Source organism: Manacus candei, unplaced genomic scaffold (assembly GCF_025592945.1).
Source record: "Manacus candei isolate 608988 ecotype Guabito, Panama unplaced genomic scaffold, ASM2559294v1 h1tg000047l, whole genome shotgun sequence".
Classification (NCBI taxonomy): Eukaryota; Metazoa; Chordata; class Aves; order Passeriformes; family Pipridae; genus Manacus; species Manacus candei.
Genome location: NW_026138095.1, coordinates 7,308,703 through 7,320,793, shown reverse-complemented (window position 1 = coordinate 7,320,793; position 12,091 = coordinate 7,308,703). Strand labels below are relative to the sequence as shown.

Here is a 12,091-nt window from a genome sequence, read left to right as displayed (position 1 = left end):
TCAGTCCTTGCTGAAACAAGCAAATCTCATATCCCAAATGTTCTCCCTTATTATCTACCCCATTGTGGAGCACCCCCTGGCTTTGTTGGATGAGAAAAATTACTTTCTACTGATGTCAGCTGCTCTTCTCCCTCTCCCAAGGGCTCTTTTACATGATGCTGTTCAGTAACTCCAACAAAACCAAATAATCCATAAGGACAGAGGTTTCTGCCCCCTCCTTTCCTCACCAGAGCAGCAGCATAGCCTCTATTTCCATATAGTCTTACTGGAATTTGAAGCATCCGTTCCCAGCCTCCTTCCTCTCAGTAGAGCACTGCTGGCACTGCTGCTCTGGACCAGCAGCAAGGGCTGGAGCTGGGCTGTGATGGATCAGGAGAGAAACTCTGGCCTGCCAGGGCAAGTCCAACAGCCCTCAGAGCACAGGAGCATGGCCAGGTAAGGATCATGTTCCAGCACAACCCAGGAGCCCTGGACCAGTGCAGTTCCCAGCAGCCCCCGGGTCCCAGCTCTTCAAAGCTGCTGGGAACAGCCTTGCAGTGCCTTGGCTTTGCTCCCCTCAGCTGCCTGAAAGCAGGGAAGATCCATTGGCAACGGGGCTGTTGCCTTTCCTGCAGCTCAGCTCTACCCAACAGGTGAGTTTGCTGCCAGGCTTCCCCTCACTTGGCTCTGTGGGGTGATGAAATGATTTGGGGGAGTGCTCTGTAACTACAGGGACTTTGGAGTTCTGGTAATTAGACGGTCAGTTAATCATTTTGGACAAACTGTTCCCTAACTGTGTGGTAGGAAGTGTTTACCTGGGGCTGGGTGAAGGTGTTAAGAGATGATTAGGTGGCTGAGCAGTCTAGTCTGAAAAAAACTCACTAAAAATCCTTTTCTTTGCTACCAAGAGCCCCTCATCTGCAGAAAGCAGCTCGTGTCATGTCCTGATGTGTCCGTAGGAAGCACCAACCAGCCAGGGGGCTTTCCCCAGGGCCTGGCTGTCTGGCAGGGTTGTCAGTTGCTCAGGAAAAGCCAGGCAGGACTTCTCCTCCCTTCCCAAGCACAGGGTGATGAACCGTGGTCTTCCCAGAGCAGTTATTTCAACACAGCTGTTGTTGGTTCCCTTTGCTGACAGTGGAGTTGGGTCCCAAACATTTAAAATTCAGCCTGTTGCTTCATTTTGTTGGGCTAGATGTGCTGTAGTGTTTTTATTTATGTTTCTGGTCTGGATGAATGTCCTTGGTATTTATTTCTTAATGCAGATCTTTTAAAAACAGAATAAAAATGAAACTCTCCTGCAAACGGTTTGTCAGGTGAGCATTGTTTGCATAGAGTGAACAGTGGAACATTGTATGAAATGAATTGACTTTACAAGGCGTATGCAAAGGCAGGGAAATGATTCCCATAGCAGAATTAATCCATGTCTCCATGGATTCATCCACAAACGTGCCCCTGTTGGCTGTCACCAAACAGAGGCCACAAGATGCTGCAAGAGCACAGATGTCAGGTTGTGCTGAAACCAGTTTTTGGGATCACAGTTATTAGGAGGGCACATGTGTGCACATGCATGAAAAACAGGAGTGCAGAAGTTTGGCTTCCATGAGTTAAATCTGTCTTTTGAGTATTTAAATAAGCAGAACATAACTATGATCTAGTTTGTGGTGATGGAAAACAAGCCCAGCTTACCCCACTGAGACACTGGGCTGCAGAACCATCAGCCGCTTGCTCCACAACAGAATTGAGAGCACATCTCTTCACCTGCCAAGGATTTGGGCTGGAAAGGATAAAAGAAAGAGTGCAGGAGATGAGGAAGGAAGAGCAGCTCTGTGGAAAAAAGGACCGGCCAGGTTGTCCTGCGTCAGCAGCCCGACGGGCTGTTCCAAATAATAAACACCAAGGTTTCTGAACAAACTACAAGTATATATTTTATTCTATACTGAAACAAAAAAATGAAAATTACAAAACCACACCAAGTCAGTGACAATTCTCCAAACATTTGAACTGCAAAAATATTTCCAATACAATAAAGCAGAGGAAACAGCATTACATCTGGAAAGATGATGGAAAGTCAGTGGTTTAGCTGTTCCTGTTTCCAGTCATATCCAGCAAGTGTTTTATCCTAACTGGATCTGCTTTATGATAACTGGATCTTTTGGCTTCTTGGTCCCACCTAATGCACAAATTAAGACTCCTGATAGTGCTCTTCAGCTTGTGGAAGAGCAGGATGTGAGCTCTGTTAAACAGCTCAGATTAAACAATGTGCTGACAAGCCCGGTGTGGTAACAGCAGTAAAGGGCTGAGCTCCTTTTCCCAAAGTGGAGCTCCAGCACGCCCTGGTGCCAGCTCCTTTTCCCAAAGTGGAGCTCCAGCACGCCCTGGTGCCAGCAACTGCCACTGACAGAGCTAGGGATGCTCCAGTGCTGGAAACAGAACTCACTGTGAGTCACCTTAGCTCACTAATGCAAGGACAAACGTCTGAGAGATGCTCTCTTCTCTACATTTCAGTGTTTTATGCTGATAAATGACCCCCACCCTTTTGCACGTGACCTCTTCAAACCACTCTCTGGCTGCAACACAAACTTTCCCCCAGCAACAGGCTGAGAGTCTCTAAATGCCAAGAATGTCCCCTTCCAGGCTCCTTGGGAGAAGCAAGATCCCAAGTCCCAGCTGGGCCCCAAACCAGACCTGCAGTGCTACCTGGAGGTGCAGGAGCTTGGGGAGAGCTGTGTCCTCTCATCTGCATTCTCTCCGCAGTGTGTGTCGCTGTTCAGGGGTCCCAGAGCTCCTGCTGAGGAAGTACTGGTGGTTGAGGGCTGCCTTGGCTGAGATGCGCTTGCTGGGATCATACAGGAGCAATTGCTGCCAGGAGAAAAACCCAGCAGAGTTAGGATTTTAAAAATTAAATGATCACTTGCACCCACACATGGCTGGGCCCACTTGCAGGTGTTGGTCCTGGGCTTCAGGGGTCACCCACAACTCAAATTACTGTGGGGATTATGTTAGAAGAGTTCCTTGACTCCCAGTGCCGTGGTTACTAGAGGAACCTGTGAGACTGTCCTGCTTCAGAGCAGGACTGAGCCCTATTCCGTAATTTGATGCTTCTGCAGTGGCAGAGGTGAGCTTTAGGCCCAGATCAGATTTACACTTCCAGGTAAATCAGTCTCAAACATCCCTATTCTTTGCCCAGTTTGAAAAGGTCCTGTCTGTCCCCAGGTCTTATTCTGAGCCCTCACTCACCGTCAATAAGTCTCTCCCATCTCGATCCAAGTTGGGAACAATGTCCTTCATCTCCTTCTTTGGCCACCGGGGAAAGCTCCCCTTGTAGTCAGGCAGCTGGGTCACGCCAGGCCAGGTCACCTCGGTGGGAGTGCCCAGGGTGCGAAAGATCTGGAAGAGCTGGTCGATCTCAGAGTCCCCTGGAAACAGGGCCTTCCTGGTCATCTGGTGGGGAAGAGAAGGCGGCAGTTCCCACCTTTCCATCAGCTGTGTGCCCTATTTCCTGCTGCAGGCAGCCCTTTGTCCCAGCAGGTGCAAACAACTGCACAGAACAGGGCACCTGCAATGCCAGGCAGTGGTTGGGAAAGTCACAAGTGTCTGACTGCTTGTCTCTAGCTCCTCTCCATTGATCCATGTTTCCAGCTTCTAACACCCACTCCTGGTTCGCTCCCTCTTGCCTACTCTGCAGCTCAGGGACTTTGGGAATGAGGGATAGTGCTATTACACAGGGATAAACAGAGCTCTTCCAAGGGGAGTACAGGCCCCTAGGAGATCCACTCTGCCATGCTACAACAGTGCTAGTTCTCTGCAGCCCACTGTGGAGACATAGAGTCATCTCCTCCCAGGATCAAAATGCTGCAACGGCAAGACAGAATTTACCCCTTCTGTGAGGAGAGGCACCATGTCACCATGTATCTGGAACTGCAGCCTTCTGCCAGGCCCCTGAGGGTGGCAGATTTCCCTCTGAGATAAGGATCAGCTAACCCTCAGGGTGGACTTTCCATAACAGAGTGGGAACACAGTATCACAGATGTTCTGCATCTCATCCCATCTTCCCACTGCAGCTGCCTCCTCCCTGCCCGTTAAAGACACTATTTAAACCCATCCTACCATTTCTGCAAAGATGCAGCCGATGCTCCAGATATCCACAGGGGTTGAGTAGTACCTGCACCCCAGCAGTATCTCAGGGGCTCGGTACCACAGAGTCACCACCTGGAAAGGAACCAACAATCAGTCTCTGGAACAAATAAATACACCCTGTACAGAGAAGGTGAGAACCCAGCTTGCAGCCAGGCTAGAGACAGAAGACTTCGTGGGGACATGAGGTAACTTTTTAGGTGCAGGTTAGGATAAGAGCGTGTTCCTGGCTATGGCTGTGCCTCCATTATGGATGAATAACTTGTTGTGATGCTGCTACTGTTCACCCACTGTGGATTGTGTACTCCACTGTGGGAGCCTCAACACTACCTCATGAGTGTATGTGCGCAGGGGGACTCCAAAAGCTCTTGCCAGTCCAAAATCAGCCAACTTGATTGCTCCTGCTTCGTTAATGAGCAAGTTCTGCGGCTTCAAGTCCCTGTGGATGACCCTGTGAGAGTGGCAGAAGCTCACACCTTGCAGCAGCTGGAAAAGGTAGTTCTAAGGAGAGAAGAGATTTCAGATAAGGCCATGATGAAAAGACTTTGAATGCTGGATTGTGCGAACCAACAAACTTTGGATTACTTATAGATCTGAATGGAAAAAAAGACCTTGCTACAATGCAACATCAGGCTGGTGGGCTACTACTCAGAGACACACACAACCTGCTCCCACCCTGTATGGGGTCAGAAGGACTCTAATCCAGGCAATGGATCTAAGGTCAGTCCCTTCCACTCATCCATTACTCTCTACAAAGGCAAGGAGCAATAGATCCCTCAGTTTGTTCTGCAGCAGAGATGGGCTGGAGAGCCTGGAAACGGCTGGGAAATAAATGTACTGAGCAATAGTGCCACGAGGGTTTCCCAGCTGAAATGTTTGAGATCTGAGGCTGAGGAAATCTCTTCCAGGTGCAGTCTGCCCAGCAGAAGGCAGCAGGGATACATGCTCTCTGCCCTGCCTGTTGGCACTCCTTCCACACTGTACCTTGACCAAGCTTAAAGGGAGAGCTCCGGATTGGCACGAGTCCATGTATTTCTTCAGGTCCTGACTCAGATACTCAAACACTATATAGAGCTTCTTCTGGCTGTGTATGACATCCAGGAGCCTGCAGAAGAAGTGCAGATTCTCCCTTCAGTACCTTCTCCTAGAACTTTATGAATATCCAAACATCCCTCATCCCACAGATGCCTCTGCTCTGTGAGCCCTTTGGAGCAGAGAGAGGCAGAGGTGCAGCTAGTATGGAGCAGCAACAGCTTAGACCAGCGTGTGTTGCTGGAGTGAGGTATTGCTGAGAGTCAGGGAAGTGCAAGTGATTCCTGCATTTTCCTGTTTATTTTTCTCCTGTCTGTGCAGTTGGGAAAGGACAGAAAATTCCTCTTGCTGCTTGTACCCAGAGCTCCTGTAGCAGGAACTCATCGATGAGCTGGTGGGGAGGGTTCATCTTACCTGACTATGTTGGGGTGCTTCAGCTCCTTCAGCAGTGAGATTTCTCGGATCGCAGTGCTGGGGACACCCTCTGACTCCCTGTGGCAGAGACACCCTGTAACCCAGGGGGATCCCACAGCCCATTGGGGTCCTGTGTCCTTTCCCTCTTCCACTGTACCCCATCACCTGCCCAGGGGAGCGTTTGAGTTTGGGATGGAGCAGTGCTGGGGGGGAGGCAGGGGGCAATGGAGTTGCGGGCAAGGAAATGGAAGAAGTGACCCAGACAGTTCAAGTCCCAGGGCAGAGGTTGTTTGGAAGCACCTGAGAGTGCATTTAGAGAGGCAATAACGGTTTAAATGCCCAGGTCTTGATTTTTGGAGGTGGTGGGAGATGAAAGCTCTATGTCCCTCAGGCAGCCACCTCCCCTATCCTGAGGGGCCACCATGGGGTTGCAGTCCCACCACAATTGCCCCCCAGCCCACAGACACCCCTCACTGTGCAGACAGCCCAGGGCTCATCCAGGGGAAGAGCAATGAGCTTTTACCTGCTCAGTCCCACCTTGGAGGGGCTGAGGCTGACCCCGCTGGGAGGCTGAACCTCACCAGACCCCCACACCACAGCCCTGAGGGAGAGACCACCTCCCAAAATGGCAGCTGCTTCCCCCTGCCCCGTGCCTTGAGCCCAGGGCCTGGTGTCACTGGGTAAGGCCCTAACCACTCCCATGAGCTGATAGAGACACTTTTCCCCCTCATGTCAGGCTTTTTTGAGCCTCTTGCACCATTTTGGATGCCAGCCTGGTGCCATGGCGGGCCCAGGGCTTTGCCCCATGACTTTGCCCCACTCACGCGTCCAAGCGGATCTTCTTGAGGGCCACCAGCTGCCCCGTGCGCTTGTTGCGAGCCTTGTACACCACACCGTAAGTGCCCTCCCCGATCTTCTCCACCTTCTGGAATGACTCCTGGATGGCTTCCATGGGGCTGCCTCCGCTTGGCGATGGCACTGTGGGGTGGCCGGCTGGTGCTATGCTCTGAGGGGAAAAAACAAGGCGGGAAACAAAAAGGTGAATGTGGGGAAGGGGTTTGGTCTCCCTGGGTGTCCCCTGAGGTGCCGCTGTGTCTGAGTCCCTGCTTGCTGCTCCCTCAGCCTTGAGGGACCCCCTCAGGGACCTGCCTGGGGTGGCTGTGGGTGGACAGGGCTGCCTGGGCACTCTGGGGGTGTCTGAGGGGCTTCTGGCAGACCCAAAGAATCACACCCTGGTTTACCACGGCTGGTTGTTCCACCCGGGTTGTGTAGTGTGCTGGCTAAAGCCAAAAATTGAGGAAAATGGAGGTACAGAGGTGCTTTGGGGCCTGGGGAAAGGCAGCAAGAACTGCACAGGGCCAGGGGAAGCTCTCCCACTCCATTTGTACAGTTTTTGGCATCAAGGGGATAATCAGGCTCGTGATTAATGTTCCCTGGGACACGTTGAGGTCAAAGACCCAGTAGGATGTCTTTTTTATTGGTGTTTTTTTTTCCTTTTTATATTTCCTTTTTTTATGTGTGTCTTGCACAATTGTCCCTTTAACCTCCCCACCGTGGGCTGTGCCACTTGGTCAGCCTTTTGGAAGATGCCCTTGAAGAGGGATTAATCATTGACTTGACAGCTGACGGAAGACATGATTAAAAGAATCTTATGTATTGTGGCACCAGGAAAGGCAAAGCCAAAGGGAATGTTGTCTGGAGGGCTTGGGGGCTTCACATCTCTAGGTGGTCATGGACATGGCAGCTGTGTGAATCCACAGGGAAGACCCCAACTTTTAGGGCTGATTTAGCCCATTGCTGAGCCAGCAGCTCAATTTCTTTTTTTTTTTTTTTTAATTAATCCTGATTTTGCTAATTTGAAAAAAACAAACCACAGTTGCTCCGTGGCAGAAGTGGGATCCACATGGCCATGGCAAACTCTTGTGTGGTTTCTCTGGTGGCTTATGAAGGTTGAGTTTGCACTGAAATCTCCGTCTGAAGTCATTGCCAAATTTGCTCTGTTCTTTACTGGTAGGATTTGTGGGTTGATTTTTTTATCATAACACTTGTAGAAACCTGGTATTTTGGATGTTCTCAGTCCTGGCATCTTGGATCATCCCAACTCTGGCAAACTTGGTCATTTGGATAAAATTTAAGCACGAGGAGGAAGGTAGAACAGATAGGAGATGAGGTGTAAACATAAATGCATCATGACAGACTCGCTGTTGCCTTACACAAAACCAGGTTATAATCTTGCCTCTTGAAATCATGGTTTTGGATTTGGGCTCAACAGAGTGCTCAGTCACAGCTTTTCTATTTCTGTAACTGGGTGAAGAAAAACATAAGACTAAATTATGATTAAAGATTAATGCAAGTACTGTAATTGCCATCTCAGGCCCTTGAATCAAGCCTGCCTGCAATGGGATCGTGCCAATACCTGTTGTATTTTATCTGCTGCTGTGCACTGGACAGCTTCAGTCCTTATTTTCTGCACATTTCAAGAGAAAAACCATTTTATTCTCACTTGACATTAGTGATTTTCTGTCCCTTTGTCAGTGGTTTAATTCTGCTGGGTGGGCCTGGCACCATGTTCTTAAACCAGAGTGGCTCTGATGTAAACTTCATCTTCTTTTCTTGCAACTTTTTCAAAACAAACCAATTCCTTACACACCCAGTACTTAGGAGAAGGAGGAAATATGTGTATCACTGAATTTTCTTACATCATCCACAGGGTTTGTGCAGGGTCTAATGCATTTGACTTGGCAAGAAAGAGGGTTTTAATCAATAAGACAGGCTGCCTTCTCTTTTCATCTTTATTTAGGAAAATATCAATAAAAAAAAAAAATATCTCAAAAGGGATTTAAGATCTCTTAATTGTGTCAAGGAAGAAAGTCAAGTGATGGTTGTCAGAGCACTTCAAATATTTATCTTAGAGGTAAAATCAATCCTCCCCTTGGACACCAGCTACTGAAAGCCTGAAGAGGCAGCTGCTAGTGAAAATAGGGACTCTTTGTTCTTCTTGTTTCTTTGTTGGTCAATCCAGGTAAGTGAGTGTTTTTCCAGGAATGTTCCTGTGTGGCAACTGAGTCAGGGCACCCTTTCCTCTTTCCTCCAATCTGCCCACAATGAGCTGCTTAACTCCTGATTCGGAGACTTCTTTTCCCGACTTCTCCAGGCCCTGTATTACAAAAGGACCAGTATAACCCAAGTGTTCCCCTTCCTTAATCACCCTTTCAAAAAACAAACAACAAACCTCCCCTGAGCTATTTTCAGTGATGACACATGGCATGAATGGATAACCCAGTCACAGACTGACTCACAGCCTTCAAGTGCTTCCCTGCTCAGTGACTTTGCTGTTTGCCACAGCAAAACCCATGTAGCAAACCCACATCCTAATTTACTTTTAACATATTTGTTGCAAATGGTAGTGCAAGGACCAGCATGTCTGGTCTCGGAGCTGTCAGGATGTGCTGCTTTCCCTCTGCTTCTGCCTCTCCTTGAAGTATTTCCTCTGCTCCTGTATGGCTTGTTCCAGCAAGGGCACGTTCATCCCTTCCACGCAGGTCAATATTCGTGCTTTTACCACGGGACTGGAAGTTTCTGTAGAAAGAAAAACAGACAAAGCAGCTTGGAGACAGAGAGTTCCCTGAGGCAGCATATGGCTCCAGCTAGACAAGTAACCACAGCCTAAGTGCCAGGAGACTGGATTGGCCACTGGCCACTGAAGGGAGCAGCAGGCCTGGGAGCAGGTTAACTCAGTGACATGCTTCCCCTCTGCCCTGATGGCTACAAAATGCAGGTGACTGACACTGCGGTCTCCTTGCACTGGGGAACGGTGCCATCATGCCAGTGCCTGCCATGCAGCATCTGTCTACTTCATGGCTGCATGGAGTTTGGTTTTTCCTGTCTAAAAAGCAGCAGGGACAGGTCTAATCTCATTTCTGAATGCTCCTGTGCAGACAACAGGACAGAACAAAGCTGGGCTTAGAAGAGGCTCAAAGCTGACTATAACCAACAGTTCATTGGTAGCATTCAAATGGTAACATGGAGCTGCACAGAGGGACCAAATCTTGGTGACACAGCCACCATCTCAGCCTGCTCCCCTTCCATCCCTGCAAAAGGGGCCCAACTCGCTCCCAGCCTGTGATGACCAAAATAACATCTTTCTAGAGGAATTTCGTGGCAGTGGTGTAGCAGGTCGCTCTCTAGAGGCCACGTGCAGTGTGGCTTTCCACACTCTGAGGATTTCAGTGGCACAAACGTGAATGCTTGTTACCAGGTGTGGCCAAGACAACAAAGGATTTGCTTCACCGTCTCAGCCCAGCTCAGATCAACTCCCCAAGCAAAGCAGCTGGAGCACAGGGCACCCCAGGAAAGGACAACAGGGTGCACTGCATGACAGAGCCTGCCTGAATTCCTCACATGTCTGAGGGCAGGGATGATAATTAGAGCCTTTCAAGGATGGCAAAGACCAACCCAGCGAGCTTGCAATGAGGTATTGCTGCAATCAGCCACATTTGGAACGAAGACGGTCGGTGTGGTGGCTGCCAGTGATGCCAGAAGGCTTTAGCACAGGTCTCACAAGCCCAGCAGTGGTGCTTCTTGTCTCTAACAAAATCTGTGCCAGAGCATCAGATTTTCACCAAGATAAGGGTGGCTCTTCTCATGGTCAACAGGGACAGACAGGCTGCTCCTTGGATCAGCCGGAGGCAGCTGCACGACACGAGCTGCCTTGGCCCACACTGCCCTCAGTGACCCACGAGCAGCAAAAGGCACTGGTTCCTGGAGCATTTACCTTCCCTGTATTCAGCCTCTCCCAGGACGATGTAGAAAGATCCCAGCTGGGCTTGGAACGGCTCCACAAACTTGGTGTCGACACAGACCTGGTACTGAGCTGAGCTGTGCTGAGCGGTGAGAACAGCTTCGGATCGGGCCAGGTCATAGCAGCATAACCTGGGAATGATGGATTTGGGAAGCTCAGTGGTGCAGAAATACAATTACAAACCAAGTGAGGGGAGTGAACCAGTGAAGGAAAGGCACATCTATGGCATCCCCTGGCCCACGAGGAGAGCAGGGTATCCTTCTCACCTGCCAAACGTCCTCAGGGCCTCCCCCTCAGGGACTGAGTTGTTGATCTCCCATGGGAAGTAATAGACACCAGCACTTGGCAGCATCTCACACAACTGCTGGGCCTGCAGGAAAGCAAAACATCTGAGTCCATGTTGTTCCAAGCTATAGGTGACACTGCCCCAAAACCCCTTCTTTGCCCAAGTACCACCATCCAGGGGGCTGCAGGAGCTTCCTAGCTTCCCTGATGAGTTCTGTTTGCAGCTCAGTGTCAAGCCCGGGGCATTCCAGCATAAACGGGCACTGTCTACTCCAACATAACCCAGCATGAACAACAGGCAGCCCACCAGATCCTCCAGGTCTGGCCCAGAATATGGATAGGTTAAGAAAGGTTAAGAAGTGGGAAAAACGATGATTGAGAAATTCAGAGAGTGGGAGGGTCTGAGATGCAGGAGTAGCCTCAGCTGCTGGGGTGATGGGTTACTATGCAGCAAGATTTAAGGAATTATCCTGAACTTGTTCTCTTACTGGCAGTGTCTGATCCTGCAGCTGGAGAACAATTACTTGGACACAAGCCAGCCTGGTTTCATCAGCAGTCTAGTAGGGTTTAGTAGACAGCGATGAGTGAAAAGGATTCATTCTAAAGCATTGCTCACGGGGCTTGCAAAATGCCCCACAGAGGACTCCGTGGGAGGCTGCTGAAACCAGGGCAATCCTGGCTCACCCCGTCTCTGCACATGCCTCACGCTGTCTGGCTGCCCCGTGCAAGGCTGGGCACACACACGGCGGGCGGCAAAATCCCCCAGGCACGGTCTCAACCTGGCCACGGAGGTGCAGACCCACCTCCCTGCACTCCGCAGCTCCCTCCACCCCCGCCTCACCTAAAATTGAACAAGCAGGGCCAATTCTGCACCTCCAGAAGTGCAAAGGCTGTTCTGCACGGTTTGGGTTTTGCTCCCGAATGGCGCTGCGCGGGCGGGTGGAACTAGCCAGGTGTGCAAGGTGCTCGGTGCGCGTTTTTCGGGTATAGAATCGTTTGTGTTGCAGAAGCCGTACTCCGACCGCCACACCCCCTGTGCCCGCCCAATGCGCTATTTAATGCCCGCGCCACCTCCACCGCAGCACGCTGCAGGCACATTTATCGCAGCGCTTTATATGCACATCCAGAGCACTGCCCAACCCCGCGTTTAACGCGCGGCCGAACGCGCCCCGCCAAAGGCATTTAACGAGCCGTTTATTTAATTAACTACCCAGTGGCGATGCAGCAGGCGATGTGCGCGTTCCCCACGCACACCACACCGCATCCCAGCCCCGGCTGCGGCCCGTTTCAGCGCTAAGGCGCCGCTCCAAGCTCGGTCTAACGCGCCGCTCACCGCCCCAGCTCCGCATCCCGTGGGAACGGCGCCCACGTGGTCGGGACCCACGTGTCGTCGCGGGAGTGACGTCGCGCGGGGGCGTCGCCGGCGGAGCGGGGCCGGAATCGGGG

General features: G+C 50.8%; 2 protein-coding genes across 7 annotated transcripts; both read right to left on the bottom strand.

Annotated features, from left to right (window-relative positions):
* Nucleotides 1-1,664: 1,664 nt before the first annotated feature.
* Nucleotides 1,665-7,194, bottom strand: CDK3 (cyclin dependent kinase 3). 3 transcript variants are annotated; one of them, XM_051797852.1, is made up of 8 exons: nt 6,384-7,194; nt 5,560-5,637; nt 5,098-5,218; nt 4,444-4,614; nt 4,087-4,188; nt 3,217-3,420; nt 2,677-2,838; nt 1,665-1,753 (listed from the first exon to the last, which is right to left on the bottom strand). In XM_051797852.1, exons 1-7 carry the CDS (start codon nt 6,509-6,511, stop codon nt 2,713-2,715), a joined length of 930 nt encoding a protein of 309 aa, XP_051653812.1. In that variant the 5' UTR covers nt 6,512-7,194; the 3' UTR covers nt 1,665-1,753; nt 2,677-2,712. The 3 variants fall into 3 exon arrangements, with proteins under 3 accessions (XP_051653812.1, XP_051653813.1, XP_051653814.1); XM_051797853.1 differs by lacking the exon at nt 1,665-1,753 and having other exon boundaries at nt 2,315-2,838; nt 6,384-6,565; nt 6,801-7,194; XM_051797854.1 differs by lacking the exons at nt 1,665-1,753; nt 6,384-7,194 and adding an exon at nt 6,253-6,377 and having other exon boundaries at nt 2,315-2,838.
* Nucleotides 7,195-8,127: 933 nt separating this feature from the next.
* On the bottom strand, nt 8,128-12,046 carry TEN1 (TEN1 subunit of CST complex). 4 transcript variants are annotated; one of them, XR_007906313.1, is made up of 5 exons: nt 11,856-12,046; nt 10,627-10,730; nt 10,334-10,491; nt 8,940-9,138; nt 8,128-8,716 (listed from the first exon to the last, which is right to left on the bottom strand). XR_007906313.1 is itself a non-coding variant. In XM_051797859.1 (4 exons), the coding sequence occupies exons 2-4, from the start codon at nt 10,710-10,712 to the stop codon at nt 8,999-9,001; spliced, it is 384 nt and encodes a 127-aa protein (XP_051653819.1). In that variant the 5' UTR covers nt 10,713-10,730; nt 11,979-12,046; the 3' UTR covers nt 8,929-8,998. The 4 variants fall into 4 exon arrangements, 3 of the variants coding, with proteins under 3 accessions (XP_051653819.1, XP_051653820.1, XP_051653818.1); XM_051797859.1 differs by lacking the exon at nt 8,128-8,716 and having other exon boundaries at nt 8,929-9,138; nt 11,979-12,046; XM_051797860.1 differs by lacking the exon at nt 8,128-8,716 and having other exon boundaries at nt 8,929-9,138; nt 11,856-11,994.
* Between the last annotated feature and the right edge of the window lie 45 nt (nt 12,047-12,091).

Bases quoted from the DNA above. Each gene is read 5' to 3' on its own strand.
- CDK3 (XM_051797852.1), bottom strand. From the start codon at position 6,511: ATGGAAGCCATCCAGGAGTCATTCCAGAAGGTGGAGAAGATCGGGGAG. The intron at 5,219-5,559 runs GTAAGATGAACC...CTTCTTCTGCAG, and splicing joins AAGCACCCCAACATAGTCAG to GCTCCTGGATGTCATACACA. The intron at 4,615-5,097 runs GTACAGTGTGGA...TTCTCTCCTTAG, and splicing joins TCCCTTTAAGCTTGGTCAAG to AACTACCTTTTCCAGCTGCT.
- TEN1 (XM_051797860.1), bottom strand. From the start codon at position 11,909: ATGCGGTGTGGTGTGCGTGGGGAACGCGCACATCGCCTGCTGCATCGC. The intron at 10,731-11,855 runs GTAGTTAATTAA...GCTTTCCTGCAG, and splicing joins GCCTGCTGCATCGCCACTGG to GCCCAGCAGTTGTGTGAGAT. The intron at 10,492-10,626 runs GTGAGAAGGATA...CATCATTCCCAG, and splicing joins GCCCTGAGGACGTTTGGCAG to GTTATGCTGCTATGACCTGG.